The sequence below is a fragment of the Chenopodium quinoa genome, unplaced genomic scaffold (assembly GCF_001683475.1).
Source record: "Chenopodium quinoa cultivar QQ74 unplaced genomic scaffold, ASM168347v1, whole genome shotgun sequence".
NCBI lineage: Eukaryota > Viridiplantae > Streptophyta > Magnoliopsida > Caryophyllales > Amaranthaceae > Chenopodium > Chenopodium quinoa.
In genome coordinates, this window is record NW_018745174.1 from 1732514 (window position 1) to 1755414 (window position 22901).

General features: G+C 36.5%; 4 protein-coding genes across 4 annotated transcripts; 3 read left to right on the forward strand and 1 right to left on the reverse strand.

The window, feature by feature from the left end:
• Positions 1 to 2238: 2238 nt before the first annotated feature.
• Positions 2239 to 4141, forward strand: LOC110710556 (sorbitol dehydrogenase-like). Its single transcript, XM_021888882.1, has 6 exons — positions 2239 to 2413; positions 2508 to 2575; positions 2692 to 2928; positions 3044 to 3334; positions 3462 to 3649; positions 3769 to 4141. Exons 1-6 carry the CDS (start codon positions 2302 to 2304, stop codon positions 3959 to 3961), a joined length of 1089 nt encoding a protein of 362 aa, XP_021744574.1. The 5' UTR covers positions 2239 to 2301; the 3' UTR covers positions 3962 to 4141.
• A 225-nt stretch (positions 4142 to 4366) lies between these two features.
• On the reverse strand, positions 4367 to 5924 carry LOC110710557 (putative methyltransferase DDB_G0268948). The gene is made up of 2 exons (XM_021888884.1): positions 5681 to 5924; positions 4367 to 5215 (listed from the first exon to the last, which is right to left on the reverse strand). Exons 1-2 carry the CDS (start codon positions 5828 to 5830, stop codon positions 4565 to 4567), a joined length of 801 nt encoding a protein of 266 aa, XP_021744576.1. The 5' UTR covers positions 5831 to 5924; the 3' UTR covers positions 4367 to 4564.
• A 2724-nt stretch (positions 5925 to 8648) lies between these two features.
• Positions 8649 to 13671, forward strand: LOC110710563 (pyrroline-5-carboxylate reductase-like). Its single transcript, XM_021888891.1, has 7 exons — positions 8649 to 9013; positions 9367 to 9415; positions 9775 to 9866; positions 10163 to 10235; positions 11993 to 12113; positions 12270 to 12375; positions 13245 to 13671. The coding sequence occupies exons 1-7, from the start codon at positions 8816 to 8818 to the stop codon at positions 13431 to 13433; spliced, it is 828 nt and encodes a 275-aa protein (XP_021744583.1). The 5' UTR covers positions 8649 to 8815; the 3' UTR covers positions 13434 to 13671.
• Positions 13672 to 20055: 6384 nt separating this feature from the next.
• On the forward strand, positions 20056 to 22193 carry LOC110710527 (lycopene beta cyclase, chloroplastic-like). Its single transcript, XM_021888848.1, has one exon. It carries the CDS (start codon positions 20538 to 20540, stop codon positions 22041 to 22043), a length of 1506 nt encoding a protein of 501 aa, XP_021744540.1. The 5' UTR covers positions 20056 to 20537; the 3' UTR covers positions 22044 to 22193.
• The last annotated feature ends 708 nt before the right edge of the window (positions 22194 to 22901 follow it).

The following is a 22901-nucleotide window of genomic DNA, read 5'->3' on the forward strand; positions in this document are numbered from 1 at the left end:
TAATCATTTGTACAATATACGCTTATTCTTCTAACAAGAAAGAGGGTTAAATATCATCACTTTTATACCAATATGTCATCACATGGTTACTTTTATACCAATATGTCACCGGTGACTAATTTTTATACTTATCTGTCACAATTTGCTAACTTTTATACCAATCTGTCACCGGCGATAACTTTTATACTAATATGTCACAAGGGTGCTACCTTTTATACCAATTTGGCTAATTGGCCCTATATCCTTTTACATTTCAGATAAGAATTCGTAAGAATTCCTAATTACTCGTATTATGCAAAAATAGATTAGGTATTTATACATACATATTATATTTGTCACAATATAAAATTTTAGAAGAGTTAAAATTGATTTTTATTTTTTTATTTTTATTTTTATTTTTTTAAAACACTTACAAATAAAAGGATATGTTTTTTTTTGGCATCATAGACTAGGGTTTTATTTTTGAGAAATAATAGATTTTAAGTATGTACAAATTACAACTAAAAATTATTTTAAAAAAAATTATAACTAAAAATTATGATAACTAATATTTTGAAAAAAAAAAATTAAATAAAATTTGTTTTGTGTCTGGGCGATATTCGGATTATATTGTTGATAAAACTTTAGGAGGAACTTTTTTGGCTTCAATGTTAAACATTGTCCACTTTTTTGGCATGAATGTTAAACACTGTCATATGATCTCTTAATTCAAAATATTTAGACATATGATATCGTATCACTTTTTATATAATAGTGTATTTTTGTAGTTTTTGTTTGTTGATAGTTGTTCATGTTATTATTAACTCGAAATTATTTTTAATGAAATTAAAATATTTTAACTGAACTAAAGTATTCTACCATACTAAAATTATTTTTACTATTTAAAAATTATTTTTAATGATTCTCTATAATTTTTTAAATACATTAAAAAAATATTATAAATTGTTCTTATTTTAAAGAACTTTTTAAAATGAATTTTAGTATGGAAATAAAACCGAGTTAGGGCCTGTTCTCTTCCGTTGAAATTCAGTTCAGTTCAGTTCAGCTCAGTTCAGTTCAATTCAGCTCTTAATTTACATCTAATGATATTGCTAATGATATAAAGCCAAATTTCATTCTTTTAAGCTCTTATTACAACGACAACAACAACGACAACGACAACGACAACGACAACGACAACAACAACAACAACAACAACAATAATAATAATAATAATATTAACAATAATAATAATAATAATCAATAAGTAATAAATAATAATAATAATAATAATCAATAAATAATAATAATCATCAATAAATAATAATAATAATAATAATAATAATAATAATAATAATAATAAAATAACAATAACAATAACAATAACAATAATAATAATAATAATAATAATAATAATAATAATAATAATAATCATAATAATAATCAATAAATAATAATAATAATAATAATCATCAATAATTAATAATAATAATATGTACATTTGTATATACACATATATATAGTAATAAATAATCAATAAATAATCAAATATCACTAATCCGTAGTTAAAAATCACTAATTAATAAGTTCAGTTCAGTTCAGTTAAGCTCAATTCAATTCAGTTCAGTTCAATTCAGTTCAGCTGAGTTCAGTCAATCGAAACAGGCCCTTATGGTATGTTTATTAAAAATTAAGATTAATTTTGTATATACGAAATATTAGAAGTTTATCGATAATAAGTCTCTATGACATTAGCGTGGCATAATTGATCAATTTTTTATATAAATCAACAACAAGAAAAGTTTTATAAAGGCAATTTAATTACATTCAATCACTAATAATTGATTTTCAGTCATTTAAAATGTAATTCTTTACTAATAAAGCGTATATTGGGATAATTTTTATTCATTTCAGGGATAACTTTTAATCACTTTAGGTTATCTTTATAATGGATGTACAATAATTATTGCACACCCGATTTTTTAAAAAGTTTGAGTATTTATATTAGTGATTTGTGATATGATATAATTATGGCAATAGCAAAGTATAAGTAGATATCCATCGTTGTATACGAAGTATCATCTACTAAGGTAACTTTTAGTTTTTGGAAAAAGATGAATTTTAAACCAATTTATCCACCGGTCAAATATTCTCTTAAGGGTAAATTTCTAGATAGAATAATATCCTAGACATCTAATTTATCCATTTTTTTTTAAAGAATTATACATACCGATCTTCTATATATAAACAACGTACATCTCCCCTTCTCAACCATCACAATATTCTCGAGTTTTTTCATAAGCTAGAAAAAAAAAATTAACAATGGGAAAAGGTGGAAACGCTAATGATGTTTCTGGTTCTTCTGAAAACATGGCAGCATGGCTTCTTGGAGTTAATAATCTCAAGATTCAACCTTTCAAACTTCCTAATCTTGGTAAATTTTCGAGTTTTCGTATATTTTTTGAAAACTTTTGATGGGTTCGTCTCTATAGATTAGATACTAATAAAAGTTGTGTAATCTTGTTTAGGGCCTAATGATGTAAGGGTTCGGATGAAGGCAGTTGGAATTTGTGGTAGTGATGTTCACTACTTGAAGGTACGTTATTTTACAATAATCTCGATCTGTCTCAATTTAGTTGTCACGTTAATAATTGTTTTTGTACGTATGTAAACTTAAAATTAAACATGTTATGTATTGTTGTGGTATATTAGACAATGAGTTGTGGAGATTACCAAGTCAAAGAACCGATGGTAATCGGCCATGAATGTGCTGGTATCATTGAAGAAGTCGGTAGCGAGGTGACTGACCTAGCTCCCGGTGATCGGGTAGCACTCGAGCCGGGGATCGGCTGTTGGAGGTGTAATCGCTGCAAGGAAGGAAGCTACAATCTTTGCCCTGATATGAAGTTTTTTGCAACTCCTCCTATTCATGGTTCTCTTGCAAATCAGGTAATTTATCAACTTTAATTCAATTTCCTAAAATAGTTTGTATATTGTTACATAATCATACCTTATATATTATACTATAAGGTTTAATGTGTTTTAATTATTTTGTTACATGTAGATTGTGCACCCTGCAACTTTATGCTTTAAACTACCTGATAATGTAAGTTTGGAAGAAGGAGCAATGTGTGAGCCTCTAAGTGTTGGTGTTTACGGTTGTCGTCGCACTAAGGTTGGGGCTGAGACTACAGTTTTGATCATTGGAGCAGGACCTATTGGTCTTGTTACTCTGCTTTCAGCCAAGGCTTTTGGAGCCCCTAGGATTGTGGTGGCTGATGTTGATGAACATCGTCTCTCTGTTGCTAAGAGTCTTGGTGCTTATGATGTTGTCCAAGTTTCTACTAACAAGGAGGTTTGTTAGTTTTCAATTTCCAAGATTGTATATCTTTGACGATTAATATCTTTAAATTACAAGTATTATTATATACTGGACGTACTTGAATTTTAGTAAAAATTGTGTTATGTGTATTATTTTATAGGATGTGGCCGTAGAAGTTGAGAAAATTAAGAAAGCTATGGGAAAAGACGTAGATGTTACCCTTGATTGTGCCGGTTTTGATAAAACCGTATCAACTGCTTTGGGTGCTACTCGAAACGGAGGCAAAGTTTGCCTAATTGGGATGGGTCATTGTATCATGACCGTTCCTTTAACCCCGGCTGCCTCAAGGTAAACATTCTTAGGAGATTTTTTTTTTTCACACATATTGTAATAAACATCATATTGACATAGTTACGAAATATATTGTCATCCGTGTTTACTAATTGATTTTGTTTGTAACATTACAGGGAGGTAGATGTGTTAGGAGTTTTTCGGTACAAGAACACTTGGCCACAATGTTTAGAGTTTTTGAGTAGCGGAAAAATTGATGTGAAGCCTCTAATAACTCATAGGTTTGGATTCACCGAAGAGGAGGTGGTGGAAGCATTTGAGACCAGTGCTCGTGGTGGTAATGCAATCAAAGTCATGTTCAATCTTTAAGGAATTTGATTTGATTATGAAGATTTGAAGACACTTTCAAGCTTAAATATAATTATGTCTTAGGTTATTAGGCATAGACATTTTTAATAATTAACCTTATTATAAGGTTATATACTTATATTGCACATTACATATTCTTAGAATTAATTAGTTTTTAATACAGTATTACTTATGAGTTTATTTAAGTTTATCTCTTTTGTCAAGCTTTCTGTTGAATGATCTATGCACCTAATCACTGACAGAAACATGGTGATCAATCTGAATATCTGATGATCTATTTGTAAGTGTGGTAGTTGCAACTAACACCACTAAGATTGTTTATACTTATGTACTAACACTATAGTTATGTTCACTTCTATTTCTATAGATTTGTGATGCGGAAAAAGTAATCAAACCTAAGCCAACTAAAGAAAAATTGACGCTTCATTACTTATTAAAAAACTCGTAGGTACAAGTCTATTTTGAAGACTTCCAAGACACGGTGAATACATATCCACTTGTTGAGCTCACTTCATCGCTCTCAACTCTTATATGTGAAGTTTAGTTTTTATTAGAATACATCATAATATATTACTCCCTCCGATCTTTTTTCCAAATCATTTTTTAGTGATCAAGATTCCCGACTTTACCAATCCTCAAATAAATTGGAAATTTCAGAACTTTTTCGTTCGCTCCATCGCCTTTACTCCAAGCATGCTTGAATTTCTCTATGACTTCATCTGTTAACAATTCAACACCTTTCTCCTTAGCAGTATTATAGGCAGACCAAGACCTAATATACATCAAAAAATCTTCCAAAGTCATAACCTTCTCAGCCTTGAACTCAAATGGACCCGTATGATCCAGCCCATTAACCGGCTCAAACGGGAAATAAATATCCATATACTTATTATCCACGAGCTTTCGGGCCTCCTCCCAATGTGGACCTGAATTATCTTTGTAAAATGGCCCAAATACTGCGTCCACTTCATCGTTGATCTCAGGAACAGTGTAGCACCAGGCCGCAATGACCCCATTGGGCTTTTTTAAGGCCCATTTCACCAAGTCAAAGAATTTGGGGAGGTCAAACCAATGCATTGCTTGTGCTATTGTGACTACGTCTAAGGTTGATTGAGATGCAACTTTTTGTTGGAGCTCCTCAATAGACATAGTAGGGGAAGTATGTTGGTACTTGACATTAGGAAGTTTTGGTGCAAACTCTAGCTGTTTTTGGCTTGTGTCTGTGCCTATCACATTCTTGTAGATCTTTGCTAGCTGGAAAAAAAAAAAGTGTATAGATCATTAAGCATTAATTTTCTTCGGAATAAAAGTTACCTCGAAACATAGGAAATAATCGGAATTTCTTAGAAAATGATCTGAATGAGGTAACACACTAGAAAAGATTAAATTATGAATTAAGTACAATTTCCCATGATTTGAATATTTACAAACTATCTTTAGTAATCAACAACTCAACATGCCATACAAATTACCACACAAATCGATTAGGTTCTTCCACAAAGTATGTGTACAACAAGTCGATAAGTCATATCTCGATTCTCTTCACCCCGAATTGTAATTTGTATTGACTTTATAAAAATCAATTTTAATCAATGAATCCAGATATTTATAATAAAAAAAACTATTGAATGTTAATTTGAATGAATAAATTGGTCCAATAAATTAAATTAACAAATGATTTAAAATTGAAGCATGTAATAAAAGAGGAAAAGAACTAACAGGGGGAATGGCTTGACCGCTGCCAGTGCCAACATCCCAAACAAGATAATGAGATGGAGTTTTGGAGGCAATGAACTCAAAGAGATCCGTTGAATATGTTGGCCTCGCATTTGCATATTGTTCAGCCTGCTTTATAAACAAATCCGCCATACTTTTGTTTTATGCTCTCTTATTTTAATGCTTTTGATTAGTTTTATATGATGGAAATTAATAGGATTGAGATATTATTAAGATAGTGGAAGAAAAAGCGTTTCCAACTCTTTCTTTCTAAACTTGGCCGTCAAACGTCATCCATGATGTTTTTTTTTAATCAAGTTTAGTCTTGTACATGTTAGCAAAAATAGACACGAAAAAAAAAAATACTCACGAGATAAGATGCTAGTTTTTGGACTTACGTGATGCTCTTCTTCTTAGTATTCTTAAAATCTCATGTAGTCTTTTTTTTTTCTTTTGACAAAGAGAATCTCATGTAGTCATGTGAACAATAATTGTCATCTTACCAATGGTTAATCTAATTGTACCCGTAGTTATTTTTATTTGAAGTTTGTTGTAAATTATAGGAAATTTTGATAATTACCACATTCTATTATGTCCATTTTAACAATTATCACCTTGTATTTTATTTTTTTCGAAAGTTACCACCTTTTATTTTTAAAAACATTAAGGGGTCGTTTGGTTGGGGGTATTCAAGAAAGGGAAAGGGAATCAACTGCCCCGATTCTCTTTGTTGTTGTTTGTTAAGCACTTTTAATCATTCCCTTTACCCTCTCCATTACCCCAAATCCTTCCAACTTCATTCCCCACCCCTCCCTAGACTTTTCCATTCCCTTTCCCTACCCACCTTCACACCACCACATCACCACCTTTACACCTACCAACACCACCGGAAAACCAGCCCTAACCACCGCCGCCCCTCCCCCGACCAGCGCCGACCCTCCCCCGAGCCTCGCCGCCCTCCCCTCCCCCGATAAAATTCCGGCGAACCTGTTCAGTTCAGCCCCTCCGTTAACAAATTCCAAGGATTCCTTCACTCCAATTCCACTGGTAACCCTCAATATCTAAATTCATCTAGAAATTCATATTCAATTTATTAGTTTTATTTCCTGCCATTATTGTTTGAATTCAGAGGCATTTTTAGTTTAATTTTTCGGAAAACTAATCAATTTAATTGATTGACCAATTAACGTAATATCACGAAAAGTTGGAAAATCAACTTGGAATTAAAATGTATAATTGGTGAATTAATTGATTTAATCCAAGAAATTGTTAGGCTATTGAATTGGATTGATGTGTAAGCTTTTATTGTGTGAAGGAGTGAGGTGGTGTTGGGCGGCGATTTTCTGGGTCAAGGGAGATCGGGGCTATGGGTGGTTTTTACGGGGGAGGGGAGGGCGGCGAGGCTCGGGGGAGGGTTGGCGGTGGTCGGGGAGGGGCGGCGGTGTTCTGGGCTGGTTTTCCGGTGGTGTTGGTAGGTGTGAAGGTGGTGGTGTGGTGGTGTGAAGGTGGTTGGATGGGTGACCTTTCATTCATTCCATTCCTTTGTTATTCAAAACAAACAACACCCCAAAATTGGGGGATTTTCATTTCATTCCTTGTCATTCTCTTTGTTCATTCCATTCCGATTCCCCCGTGCGAACCAAACGACCCCTAAAAGTTACCACCTTCTCCACCACATGACGTCATGTATGTGGGCCCCACCCTTTATCTTTCCCTCCTATTTCCCCTTCCTCACTTCGATTCTCATATCCCCTGTCTCTCTTCTCTTTCCTTCACTATTAATGGCAATCAATTCTTCCTCACCTACCTAATACTTTCTGAAAATTTACTCCCTATATATTGTCACATCCTCTCTCTCCCTCATAATTCTTGGTCAAAATAGTTGCTAAATTGCCCAAAATTGTACCTTGTTCCAGGCGCAGTATCATATTACAATTGGGTTGGAAACGTCATTGTTGAAGGGGGGACCAAGCTAGGATATCTCAATTAGTTCAGCAATTGAACACCCTCACCCCTAATTTGATTCGCAAAACCCTAATTTCAACCCTAATTTGTTGTTAATTTGATTCGCAAAATTACAATCATTAACCCTAAAATGCATTGAAAACCCCTAAATTAAGAAATTAAGATGAACAACATACCTTTCTTTTGGGAATCATTGTCATGTTGCAGCAACCACCAATAATTATTCGTCAATTTGGATTTAGAGGAGTAAATTGAAGTGTTCTGATTTTTTTTGGGGGAAAAAAGTGAGAGGAGAAATGAGAATCAAAGAAATGGGAGGGAAAGGTAAAGGGTGGGGCCCACATGACGTCATGTGGTGGAGAAGGTGGTAACTTTTGATATATTTGAAAATAGAAGGTAGTAATTTTAAAAAAAAATACAAGGTGATAATTGCTAAAATGGACATAATAGAAGGTGGTAATTGTCAAAATTTCCTAAATTATAGTATTTTGTAACTATTGCCAAACAAAGTTTGGTGGAATTGGTGGGGAACTCACCTTGTGAGTTGTGACTTTGATGTCACAAATTCGAGCCCCACCAACTACAAAATGCTTGCAAGTAGGGAGTTGGAGATTTCCTCCCCCCCCCCCCTCTACTCTCAAGTGATGACTAGCGGAGTTGGGCTGGCTAAACCAGTGAGAGGTGCCGTCTCAATAGGGTCCTTATTGGGTGAGGTTCCCTTTAATAGTAATATTAAGAATGTAACCCTAGGATTATGAATATGATTGTGTAATGATTAATGTAAGTGTTGGCCTTGTTAATCCTCCGTAATGTGTATCACTCCGTAGTATGAATCCATTAATAATGCGCTTTAAATACATGTATTTAAAAGATGTCAAAAACTAATCCGATAAATTTAATCTGATCCAACCCAAATAATCCAATTTAAATTTAGCATGATTAAACTTTAAAATAAAACCCTGACCCAAATTCATCAAACCCGACCTTGTTAGAAAAATTGACCTCTCTACGAAACAGAATCCGTATGTTGCAATCAGGATTTAAGAGTACTCCGTAGTTATTTTGCGTGAGTAATCCAGTATTCAGTGGAAGTTGTTGAACCCTACTACTCTACAGCTACTACTATAACCAGAACCAGAAACCAAAGACGAGAGACAGTAGAAAGGATCAACAATGGCGACAACACCAATTCCAAGTGACACATTCAAGCTAGGTTTCATCGGAGCTGGAAAAATGGCGGAAAGCATTGCCAGAGGTGTCGTCAACTCCGGCGTTTTGCCTCCTTCCCGGATTTTTACTGCCCACCTTGGCGCCCAACGTCGCGAAGCTTTTCAATCTTTCGGCGTTTCCGTCGTCGATCACAATCACCAGGTTTCTTCCTTTTATTCACGATTAACTGCTTTTTTTTTTATTTTTTATTTTTATAAATATTATTATCAATTTCTGTATTTTTTGTATGAATTGATTTTGAATTTCATTGCATTTGTGCTTGAATTTGTAGAATATTTCCATTTTATATGCTTGATTATTATAATATACTATGTTTATTGATTAATTTGGATTGATTATGCTAGCGAATTTGAGTTGTACAAGATGAGAATTGATGAATTTTGTTGGAAATTTCTAATACGATTGGTTTTGGAGTATGTTGACGTAGTGTTTTGAGTTATACGAATCGATTCTGATCATTATTATTGAGAGGAGTAAATGTGTGGTATCTACAGGTTGTTGAAGAATGTGACGTGGTTATTTTCTCTGTAAAACCTCAAATTGGTACTCTTACTACATTCTCTAATGAATCATATTTTTAAGTTTTATTTTTGTTGAAGATTGTAGATTGTTCGTTTGATTTTAATACTTCCTCCGTCCTCATCGAATTCGACAACATTTGGAAGTAATACATTTGGGATTTGGCTTGTCTAACATGGTTGAAGAAACTTTGATTTGATAGCGTAATGTGACTTTGAAAAAAAAAAAAAAAAAAGGATATTTTTGTTTTACTATAAAATGGGACGGAGGGAGTAGTATGTAATCGGCAGATTTTGTATTGCATTGCTGAGTTATGCATAATACCATTTATTTGAAGAACAACTTTGTAATTTAACCTCGTTATCTTTTGTTACGTGGTGCAGTCAAGGATGTGGTGTTACAGTTGAGACCAAAGCTTACAGAGAAGCAGCTGCTAGTATCAGTGGTCGCTGGAACAAAATTGAAGGATTTACAGGTATTCGGAGTATTTGGCAGTGGGAAAAATGGATATGTTAGGCTCTTTAGTCTTTATTGGTTAAGTGATAAGTATCCTTTCTTTTGACTGTTGTTAATTGATTTCTTTACATAGCATATTTTGCTATTAGTGATCTTATACAATTTCAATCTCAAACGTACAACTAAATAATCAAGAAGTGGGGAAGTAGAAGAAAACATGCAGTCTGTTTCTTAATTATTTCTGGTCGTTATCTGTTAAACCATTGCATTGAGCTTTGACACTTGTTAATCTGTTTGCTGTTGTGTCATTGCTAGGAATGGGCTGGACAGAGCCGTTTTATTAGGGTAATGCCTAATACTCCTGCTGCTGTGGGAATGGCAGCATCAGGTTTGTTTCCATCTTTTAATAGTATTATTCTGCTACATTTGAAACTCGTGATTACTTTTTCAATAATTTCCAGAGTGATGGTAAGACTTTATTAGATTTTATGCCCTGTGGGCTTGTGGCCTTCATGCTCATTTACTCAATGCATCAACATCATACAATTGTTTTTTTACTGATTGCTGAATAGTACATTGTGAACCTTTTTTTTTGTTTTTTCTTTTTTTCTTTTTTTTTTTTTTAATATTCTCACAGACTAAGGGGTTGTTTGGTTCACTATGTTGGAATGGGTTGGAATGGATTTAGAATCCTTTCCATGGTTTTATTTGTTTGGTTGGGCTATTTAAGTATGGAATCTCATACCTCGGGGATTCTAACTCCACCCCATTCTATTGGAATCTCATACCCACCTCCCCCCTAAGGATTCATAATCCATACTACCACTCAAGTATGAGAATCCATTCCATTGTTAATCCAAACAACTTTAGGTTGGACTTGGTATGGGATATATAATCCATACCACCCAAGTATGAGAATCCATACCAATCCATTCCACATTAGTGAACCAACAACCCTTAAGAAATTGTTGATTATTGCATCATTGTTAAATGGCAAGTAGTATTGCATTTGTATTTTGTACTATAAGTAATGATGCATGATATTAAGTGACAAATCATATTCAAGTTTAACAGACACTTACTTTAAAACCTAGTCTACTGATTAGGGGAGGACCTGCTTTAAATTAGTAAATTAGACTGCTTGTATCTAATTTATTTGTGGCCATGTTGGATTCATAATATCAAGGAAAGGTAAACTATCTAGGACAGATACGAAGTAAAATGGGTAAGGTGACTCATCTAAGTTCAGTAGCTGATTGGCGCCTGCACATTGTGTTTTTTTTTTTTTTTTTTTTTTTTACGCACTGCACATTGTAAAGTGTTAACAACATTATTAATTTGTTGACTTAATATTCCTTGCTAAAACTTCCAAGGTACAATAGTTGCTTTCTTTTAAGTAAAAAGTTGATGGGCTGATGAACCTCCTTAAGTGTCCTGGAAACAGTAAATGGGATCCACACCTCAGCTCTGTAGTCTTGAGACTGAACCAATTGATCCTTGATGGTTGATCTACTGAGCACTTCTCAATTGCTGTTGTGACAATCTTTTCATATAAAGGATAGTTCAGGGATGTGTATTTTCCTATCTTCGTGTTTTTTTTTTTTTTGGGTGTGGGTTGAACCCCTAAATAGACAGCTAGGCATTATAAATTAAGTCCAATCATATTTCATTAATAATGCAAGGAAAAAAAATTGTGATTTGATCTGTCAAGCAATCTGAATCTTTCACCACCTACCAAATTGACCTAACGAACCCAGCTAAATGGTTTTTTTTTCTCCAATGGTAAATCTGATTCTGTTGGATCAAAAGTGGGTCTGGACCACTGATATGAAGGGCCTAAGGAGAAGAGCTAATCACTTATTTGCCCAATATCCATCTAAAATCAGTGAGCCATAAGTAAGTTGCTGTGTTTTTTTAATTGTCATTGTCTCTCCTTTCCTCTAATGTGGGGTAACTGGCTTGTGGGTGAGCTCAAACAAATCCTGTTTGAGCTCTTTGCTTTTGTTTGCAAATTTGGAAAGTCCAATCTTATAAAAGTAGTCTGATTCCTGAGACCATCTTTGGTTTGTTTTCTCTTGCCCCATACTATTGTGCATGATTGCATCTGATCTTTTTTTTTTTGTATATATGCTGACAATTTTGTAGTGATAAGTTTGGGAGGGACAGCAACTGAAGAGGATGGCGAGCTTATAGAAAAATTATTTGGAGCAATTGGCAAGGCTTGGAGAGCCAATGAAAAGTTGTTTGACGCAATTACTGGCCTCAGGTATGTAAGAAGTAATTGATCCTTGTGACTTACCAATACCAATGCATCCCATTAATATCATGACGGCTTGAGTTAATGTTTTTATATCTGTAATAGATAAAGGTGCATCAGATCAAATCTCTACTAATTGAACTTAATTGTTCCTGATATGTGTAGTGGAAGTGGGCCAGCATATATATTCTTGGCTATTGAAGCCTTGGCTGATGGAGGAGTTGCTGCAGGTCTGCCACGAGAACTTGCCAAGGGTTTAGCTGCTCAAACTGTAAGTTTCATTCCTTTTTTCTGCAATATCTTGACCTTGTTATTGGTGTCAATGTTTCATTAACAGTGTCTGCATTAGCATGTGATTTTACTGAATCTTGTGTAGTTTTCAATTCTATATGTACCAGAAAACTACGAGTAATGTTTTTGTTTTAGTCACTGCACTGTTCCTTTATATTTCTTTCTAAAAAGTAAGTATCATAACCCCAAATTGTATGTTTCTGGTTTAGTTACTGTTCTCTTGTGCTCTTTTCATAGTAGTAAGGTATCTCCATTCATTGCTTTGTTCCACTTTGGATAGTTATATGTGAACACTGGACTGTCCATTTTCCCTTAGATTGCAAGCTGCACCTTTTAATATCCACTCTCATTGTAGTGAACTGAGTAATATTGTTACATATGGATGATATCTACCATAAACCTTATTACGATGGATGGAAATGCTGTGCATCATTTTTTAGATGCAGGTAGAAGGTGCTACAAGCACAAAAGCGAGACTGATTGGCACCTCAGGTGTAATTGAAAGTCAAAAAAAAAAAAAAAAAGGTGTAATTGAAAGTCTACTCATCAAGGGATTCCCATAAAGCCCATCTACACATCTGTGATTTTCCTATACTGGGATAAGTTTGTGCTTTGGCATCAAATAGGCTTCAAAAATATCAAAACAGAGAAATCAGCAGTGATTGACAACTGATGGAACCTCAGGCTAGCTGACAAAATAATCACTGAACAAAATCCCATAAGATACCTTTGGGGTAGGAAAAGGAATGGGGAGGATCACCAGGAATAGCAAGATTCTTTATTTTTCACTCTTGCATTTTCTTATAATTTCTGTTATATATGTGACCAGGTTTGGTGGTTATCTTGCAGGTTCTCGGAGCAGCATCCATGGCTGTTAACAGTGGGAAACATCCTGCTCAGCTCAAAGACGATGTTGCATCACCTGGAGGCACTACAATTGCTGGTATTCATGAGTTAGAGAAAGGTGGATTTCGTGGCACCTTGATTAATGCTGTGGTGGCAGCTGCAAAACGTGGTCACGAACTTTCACAGAGTTAACTTCATCATGAAACATCTATAATATTCTTTAGAGATGCAGCTAGTGTATCTAGGGACTCCAACAATGTTATAGAAATTTTCTTACTGTCTCTTTAGTAGAAGTCTACATTCTGGAAGTTCATATAATCTCTTAGAAAGTTGCAAGGAGAAGCAAATTATATTGTGTTTTGAAATGTGAATCTAATAATATGAGTTGGTGAAAAAAGTTCTACAGAGTACAGCAGAACCAAATGCTACATTTGATGATTGTTCTATAATGTTGCATTGTGCACCAATCTATAATCGGATTGGAACCACAATGGATTGGGACTGGAATTCTTGATCCTTGTGGATTTGAGACTGACCAGAATAACCTGTTTTGCGATTTTGTACAATAATAAAGACGAGAGAATTACTTTCCTCCTCAAAATACTTCCTTTCATCATCATTAACCAAATTCAAATTCAAGTTAAAATGAAAAATGAATAACGAACATCATATTATAAACTTATTTGCCACCGAAACACTGGTGTCAGATACGCATTCTGTACTCTTCATTCTATTATCTGCGGAACTATCGACGTATGCAGAGTGATTTAGGATCACATAACGTCTTAAATCATTCTCTGTCTCAATCTAAAAATGTCTCCCAAAACCAAACCCGATGATGAACAACCTTTCACCACCATTATTAGTCGTGTTGAGTATTTAATCTTTGAAGTGCTTAAATCCATATTCAATCTCAATACATTTCAAATCAACTCAATTCTTAGCCCATTTTCCCAAACTATAACTTATTTTCCTCTTTTCGTGTCCACAACACACAAACCGAGCTAATTTGATTTTATGGCCTTAAAATTTTGATCAAAATATTCGTTGGATAGGCCTTTCAATAGGCTTTCTAAAAATATATCATAAGCCCAATTCTGATTTAATACGAAGAAGATATAAGCAAAACACTAAACTCGGCCCAAAACCGACACCCTTTCACTAAAATGGCCATATCTTAAAATCTACAAAATATTTTGACCTGATTCTAAATTGGGATGGAAATTAGACTTGATAGACTTTCCAACGGTATATTATATGACTTATTCCGAGTTATGGATCAAAAGTTATCATAGTTTTAAAAACGTGTGAAAACAGGGAAATATCACGCCACGATATGCACATCGCGTGATGGTGATGTGCTTTCAAACAGGCTTGAGAAATAAAAAATTGCTTTATTGCTAGATGGATTAGAACACTGTGTCACGCAAACACGCCATCACGCGGCGTTCAATTAGGGTTTTTTCGCGACACCTTTTCACTTCTAGGGTTACGTGCTTCACCCTATTTTTTTTTCTCTATAAATACGAACCTGATTTCTTCCAGTTTCGGGGCACCAAAAATCATTCTCTTTCTTCCTACACCAACAATCATTCTCTTCTCTCTTCAGCCTAAATACTAGCCTCCCTATTCTTCCACAACATATCCCTTAAGCACTCCAAGGAGTCCATATTTGACCCGAAGTTCTATACTTAAACCAAGGCGTGAAAGGTAGAATTAACTAAGGGTTTAGACCAAATCAATTCTTTTTTATTTTATTTAATTTAATCGTTTCAATTTGATTTATATCTTTATTGAATTTCCTAACAGTTTATTAAAAAAAACGCGGAAAATGAGTCATTAATCACTTAATTACTCTTATTGCTAGTATCATGATTATGGTTATTTTTATGATTTGATTTGACTTACGACATTATTGTTAAATTGCTTCTAATATTAATATTGTACCTATTGTTTATTGTTGATCACATATTGAATGTTAAAGGGAATATGTAATTGAAAATCACGCCTAATAAAATAATTTAGAAAACCGGGTTAGGTTCTCTAATCTTGTTGTTTAATCAAGTGATCACGATATTTTATAATTATATGTTGCATTAATATACAACCAATTTTAATTATAGTTTGGAGCAAATTGAATCATTGTTTGTGTGACTTTGAGATCGCAGGAATATTTTTCACTATAAGAATCGAATACATATGGAGTTAATGACCCACTTCGTACCATCATCTCCGATCCTTATTTCGGGATTCCGAACCATATGGAGTTAGTAATCTCATGGATTATCAATGGGGTGTAACCTTCACGGTTCAATCATTGTTGCCTATAGTTATCCCTTATTCGTGGTTGCCTTAAATGATACGTGAACGGTTTACAAGTTCAATAAAAACTTGTTGGCGGATCCCTATTTTCTTTGTCCCTAATCGTTGTCTCTAATTATATATGTCAATTCCCACTTCCTATAAGTGTCAAGCATATTTACAACATGCTTATGTAGGTGTGCTTCAAACGAAGCCTACAACCACACGTTACTCTGTCACTTTATTTTTTCCCTATTTGAGTTTACGCGGTTTCTCGTATTATATCATTTATATTTTAATTTCTATATGCACTAAAATTATCAAAAGTAGATATTATTTTCGGAAATTTCACCAAATGCCCCTGAGTTATATTTTTATTCACCATATACCCATGCAAATTTTCAAATTCACCGTATACACTTGAGTTTCAAAAAAATGTCACCAAACGCCCTTAATAACTAACGGAATTAGGCCACGTGGCATGCTGCAATTGGTTCCCTTTTAATTAGTTAATGAATTAATTACTTAATTAATAATAAAAAAAAAATTAAACCCACCCCCAGCCACCCCCTCCCCTATCATCCCCCTGCCAGCGGCCCACCACCAGCCACCACGCCAGATCCCACCCCTCCCCCTGCGCCGATGGTCCATAATCGCCGGCGAGGCCAGCCCCCCACCCTCCGACACCCCCTCCCCTACCCCCAGCCCCCTTCTCCCTTCGTTTCCCCCCCTAAACTCCTCCCCAACCTCGAAAAACCCCCCTTCTTCACGTCCGACGTCCAAACCCCCTCCCCGGCGTCGCCCTATCCCCGCTATCCCCACCCCCTTTCCCCCTAAACCACCACCCAAAAAAACCAAAAACCCCCAAATCGAAACCCTAGATTTCGAATTGGGGTTTTTTCGATCAAGGGGTTTTTCGGGTTTTTTTGGGTGTTGGTTTAGAGGGGAAAGGGGGTGGGGATGGCGGGGGGTGGGGCGAAAGAGGTTCGCCGGCGCCGGGGAGGGGGTTTGGACGCTGGCCGCGAAGGAGGGGGGATTTTTGAGGTTGGGGAGGGGTTTAAGGGGAGGGGAAAAGGAGGGAGAAGGGGCTGGGGGTAGGGGAAGGGGTGTCGGAGAGGTGGGGGGTTGGCCTCGCCGGCGATTTAGGACCACCGGCGCAGGGGGGGGGTGGGATCTAGCGTGGTGGCAGTGGTGGCTGGTGGTGGGGTTTTTTTTTTAAATTTTTTTATTTATTTTTTAAATTTTTTTTATTTTTAAAATAATTAATTAACTAATATTCCAACAACCAATTAGAGACTGCCACGTCGCATATTAGTCATTAAGGGCATTTGGTGACATTTTCTTAAACGCAGGAGTATTTGGTGATTTAAATATTTTAATGGGTATTTGGTGAATAAAAAAATAACTCATGGGCATTTGGTGAAATTTCCGTATTATTTTAATTTATAATGAGACGAACCAAACAAGATTCAACATGATTATATTTTCTTTGGTAGAAAGTCAAAGTTATCAAAATTTGACCCATATTTTGACAATGAGGCAATCAAATAAGGACAAAGGGGTATTATTTTTAGTGAAACGCTAAACATCGCCCGCAAATTACCATATAAAGCCCACAAATATGATATGGTTTGACCATTATGCCCTTTTTCTAAAATTGAAATAATCTCGGTGTAAAAAATGTGGAGCCGTACTGGCTCGCCGGGGGAGACCGGAGGGCAGGCCGGAGATGCGGGGGACGCCGGAGGTACGTCGTCGTCGACGGAAAACGAGGTAAGTCACCGTTAAAATTCACGGTTTACCGTCGGAGTGGCTCCGGCGCCTAGGGTGGACGCCCAAACCGTAGCCTGGACGTCCAAGCCAGACGCCAGAACCACCAGAGTGGCGTCCAGCCCAGACGCCCAGACCACCAGACTGGCGTCCTGGGCAGACGCCACTCCACTGGGTGAGGCGGCCCTGCCAGGCGCCAGTCCAGTGGCTGTGGCAGCCCTGGCAGACGCCACCTTTAATAATTATTTTTTTTTTCTTTTTTGATTTTGTTGTTGTTTTTTATTTAATTTTTTGTAAAAAAAAAAAATCGAAAATGATTTTTTAAAAAAATTCGAAATGGGTTTTTTTTAAATTAAATTTGAAAATTCGAAATAGGTTTTTTTAAAATTAAATTTGAAAATTCGAAATGGTATATTTTTAAATTTAGTTTGAAAATTCGAATTGGGTTTTTATAAAAATTAAGTTTGATTATATATAATTATGCTTTTTTTTGTGTTAAATCTCTGTAAATATAGAAATTAAATGTATTATCCGTTAAATGTATTTATTGTAATATATAATTGATGCAGGAATATGGTGGAGACGGAAATGATTACAGTGGGATATTTGGACATGATGTTTTTCAAATGGGCGAAGACAACTACGGTTTGGTGCGTGAGTTGATGTACAGCGAAATTGCCTCTAACCGAAATGTTTATCGTCATGTGTACCAGGATGACTTGGATGGCGCTCTGCGGCGTATCCGGTGGGGAGGTGGACCTTGCGGCGAAAATCATTATTTTGACGCGCCCCTAGATCTGTTTGCTGTTGCAAACATTTACAAATGCGCAGTCATGCATTTCGGCCTGGGAGTGCATAGTCAAGCTTATTATCCTTGTACCACGGTTCTCCCTTGGCGGTCGCGTGAGACTGTCACCACACCGGTCAGAGAGCTAGCTATTGCGTTTCTTGGGTCGTCATACAGACATTTCATCCGACTAGACATGTCAACCGATTTTCCAGTGCCACCGATTATACCTCGGTGGTACAACATTCGCACAGCGAGCGTAGAGGGTTGGGATGCGCTATATAATGACCGGATCCACGAATGGAACACCCTAGCTGCATTTTAGTTTTTCATGTTTACATTCTTTATTTGTAATCTTATTTGTACGTTGCTCTTTTAATGAGAACATTAATATTTTATATTGTATTGCTTACTGCATTCTATATGTTGCATGGGTAAGTTGCGCGGATCCACGAACGGTTATATCAAAATTTAAAAACAGCACTGATAATATGTTTAAGTTGGAAGCTAAAAGAACAATCTAAAATGTTACAATTTTACAACATAATGTCCAACATAATGCTCTATAAATAAAATACAATAACCATCAGTAATCCCTCCTCGACGACGACTCCCAATGGCCTCGACGTCATGTAACATGATCGTCATCTCACCGAACGGAAGGTGGAAAGAGTTTGTATCCGGCTGCCATCGCTCAATGAAAGCCGTGATCAGCGTACTGTCAATCTTATCGTGCATTGTGGCTAGGGTGTTCCCAAATACGAGCAGCTATGTGTCCTAGAAAGCTAGGAATCACACTCCCGTCAACAGGCCCACCGGGCACCTCACTCCTAACAACCCAAGAATCATTACCGGCCCTCGACCGTTTCCTGCTTGCCCCAGATACAGTGGACGCAGATGATGTGCCAAATCTACTAACAAACCTACCACCCCTACCCTTACGCACCTCCACCATATGCGTCTCGTACATGTCATCAACCCTCTGACTGAATGGACCGTAATCATCATACGGTCCACTGCCATCGTCCACATCCTCATCCTCATCTGCGCCCTCCTCCTGCTCCTCCTCCTGGTCACCCTCCTCAGCATCATCATCGTCATCGTCATCGTCATCCTCATCCCGACGGTGGATCCGTTCTCTACGAACTGAGGCCGAAATACCACGGGATCTGACGTGTCTATGCCCCGACCTCTCCACTGAATAACTTCTACTAAGAAGCTCTATATTTTTCCCCGCACCATGACGACCCAGTGAATTCTACACAAAATTTTAAAATATATAAACATACAAAAATTTATACGATAAATAATCATCATCGCAAATCAAATAAACTAAAAACATACAAATAATTGTAAACAAAATATAAACGTAGAAAAAATACAACGAAATTGAAAAAAATTATAAAAATAAACAACAAAATATAAAAACAATTCAAAATTATATTACACAAAAAAAAAAAAAATTAAAAACAATTTTTTTAAAAAAAAAAAAAAATAGGGGGGGGGGCGCCCTGGCTGGACGCCCAGCCAGCGGTGGTGGCGCCAGCTGCAGACGCCGCCACCAGTTGGCTGGCGCCTGGGCTGGACGCCACAGCCACGGCTGCGGCGCCTTGAATAAACGCCACAACCGTGGCTATGTCGTCCAGCCCAGACGCCAGCCAACTGGTGGCGGCGTCTGCAGCTGGCGCCACCACCGCTGGCTGGGCGTCCAGCCAGGGCGCCCCACCGCGGTCACGACGGTTTTTCCCTTTTTTTTTTAAACAAAATGTACCTTTCCTCCTTGGGACATCCTTCCCTCCGCCGCCGCCGCCAATTCCTTTGCCTTGCCGCCTCGACATTGCCGTTATTTGAAATTTTTTTTTTTTAGAGAGGTTGAAAGAAGATGAGCAATGAGAGTGTGAGTGATGAGAGTGTGAGTGTTTTTTTTTTAAGGTCAAGGGCAATTTTGACAAACCAAGTGAATTTTATGGGCTTTATGTAGTAATTTGTGGGCGATGTTTAACAAATCCCTATTTTGATTGGTCCTGAGGCCATCCGCCCTTGTACATTTTTAAGTTTTCAATAACAAAATAAATTTGGAGACATCATAAAATCCACTTGTTCTGCCACACAATGTACAGAGTCACCCACTTCCTCACACTACTCCTTCATTGCCTTCTCATGGTGGAAAACTGCGCAATTCCTCAACCGCCCAAATTCCACTTATAAAAAGGATAATTTAATGCTCTAATCTTCATTAGCTGGTAATTATTCTTCATAATTGCACTTTTATTCCTATTTTTGCTTCAATTATCTGTTTGCATGTAATAGGGATCTGTTTATATATGATTGGTAATTGTTGAATTTTCTTTTATGCAATTTTTGGAGAATTTTAAAGCAACTTTGTGAGATTTGGAGATACCCAATTGGGAATTAATTTCAATTTTATTGGAGAATAAATGGGTTCTTTCCTTAAGATTCATACCAAGCTTGAACTTTGGAACCCAGTAATTTATGGGTTTTCTGAAAAATGGTCTAATTTGACTGTTTCAAAAGGAAATCAGCATTTTAATAGAAAACCCCATAAAAATTGGTGCAAAACTGGGTTTGTTAGAGCAGGTAGTAGTGCCCTTTTGGAGCTTGTCCCTGAGACTAAGAAGGAAAACCTTGAATTTGAGTTACCCTTGTATGATACATCAAAGGGCATGGTGGTAGACCTTGTAGTTGTAGGAGGTGGCCCTGCTGGGCTTGCTGTTGCTCAGCAAGTTTCCGAGGCGGGTCTCTCGGTGTGCTCGATTGATCCATCCCCTAGGTTGATATGGCCTAATAACTATGGTGTTTGGGTGGATGAGTTTGAAGCCATGGATTTGCTTGATTGCCTTGATACTACTTGGTCGGGCGCTGTTGTTTACATTGATGAGGGTTTGAAGAAGAATCTTGATAGGCCGTATGGAAGGGTAAATAGAAAGCTATTGAAGTCGAAAATGATGCAGAAATGTATAACAAATGGGGTGAAATTCCATCAAGCAAAAGTTACAAAAGTCATACATGAAGAATCTAAATCTCTAATTATATGCAATGATGGTGTCAAAATTCAAGCTTCTGTGGTTTTGGATGCAACAGGGTTTGCTCGATGTCTTGTTGAGTATGATAAACCATACAACCCTGGTTACCAAGTTGCTTATGGCATTGTGGCTGAAGTTGAAGGGCACCCTTTTGATTTGGATAAGATGTTATTCATGGATTGGAGAGACTCGCACTTGGATGGTAATAAGGAATTAAAAGAAAGAAATAGCAAGATTCCAACCTTCCTGTATGCCATGCCTTTTTCTTCAAACAGGATATTCTTGGAGGAAACCTCACTTGTTGCTCGGCCTGGACTTCCTATGGAAGACATTCAACAAAGAATGGAAGCTCGATTAAGGCACCTTGGCATAAGAGTGACACGCATTGAGGAGGATGAACGTTGTGTGATCCCTATGGGTGGCCCTCTTCCTGTAATCCCTCAAAGAGTTGTGGGAATTGGTGGAACTGCTGGTATGGTGCATCCTTCGACTGGGTATATGGTAGCAAGGACTTTGGCAGCCGCTCCAATCGTGGCCAATGCAATTGTTCAGTATCTTGGTTCAGGAAGCAATCATGCTGGAAGTGAGCTGTCTGCAGGAGTGTGGAAAGACTTATGGCCAATAGAGAGGAGGCGGCAAAGGGAGTTCTTTTGCTTTGGCATGGATATTCTGCTCAAACTTGATTTGCCAGGCACAAGAAAATTTTTTGATGCATTTTTCGATCTTGAACCACGTCATTGGCATGGATTCTTGTCTTCTCGGCTATATCTTCCAGAGCTTTTTGTTTTCGGGTTGTCTCTTTTTGCTCATGCCTCTAACTCATCTAGGCTAGAAATAATGACAAAAGGCACTCTTCCTTTAATAAATATGGTCAACAACTTAGTTAAAGATAGGGATTAATATGTAACAGGCATTGTTAAGTCTTCTATGATTATACACCTACAGGTTGCTTGTTGATGTATAATATGAATTGTGAATTACTTTCAATGCACTCTTCTGGATGTATAGCCTTCTTGATACATGTATGCCTTTTGTGAAGTTTTCTAGTTATTTGTTTGTTATGTTGTTCATATTGGATTTGACCTGATGAGAAAGTTTGATTCTAAACTTCCTTTTCACTAAGAAAAGACTGTTTGTGCAAAAGGATAGAGTTTATTATGCTCTTTCCGGCCTCCAGATAGCTTTTTTCTCATTACTTATTGCAGAACCAGAACTTGTTACCTTCTTCATCCTTTTTTTTTTTCAAAAAGAAAGTTGATATCTTTTGCTGATGCATATGAGTAAGCGCCCCTCAATGCAGCTAGCCAGCTACGCCTTTCGGGTTTCCCAGAAAATTTTGGTCCTTTTGCCTAGAAGCTTATATCGACGTGTTGAGCTCGTGATAATATTTTGATCATCATGATCTCAGTTTCAAGTTCTCCTTTTATCGTGTAGCTGCAGTGCCAAATCTGCAAGTTTGTTATTCTGTTCCTCGAAATTGTTGAAACTTTGCTAAGTGGTATTATAGATTGCTCTGTATTGTCTATAGGAGACTGCTAATTTAGAATTCAGAATTCAGAATTTACTGATGTAGTGAGGTCTTACCCTCAAGGTGTATAATGTATAAATTGAGATGCAAGGTGAGTGTTAATATTGAATCCATTTCTTCCTATCATAACCTTTGTTTATGCCTATAGTTACATGTAAATATGTAATTGATGCAAACCTCGTAAAATCAAACAAATTTTATGTGCCAAAGAAACATCAAACATCGATCTT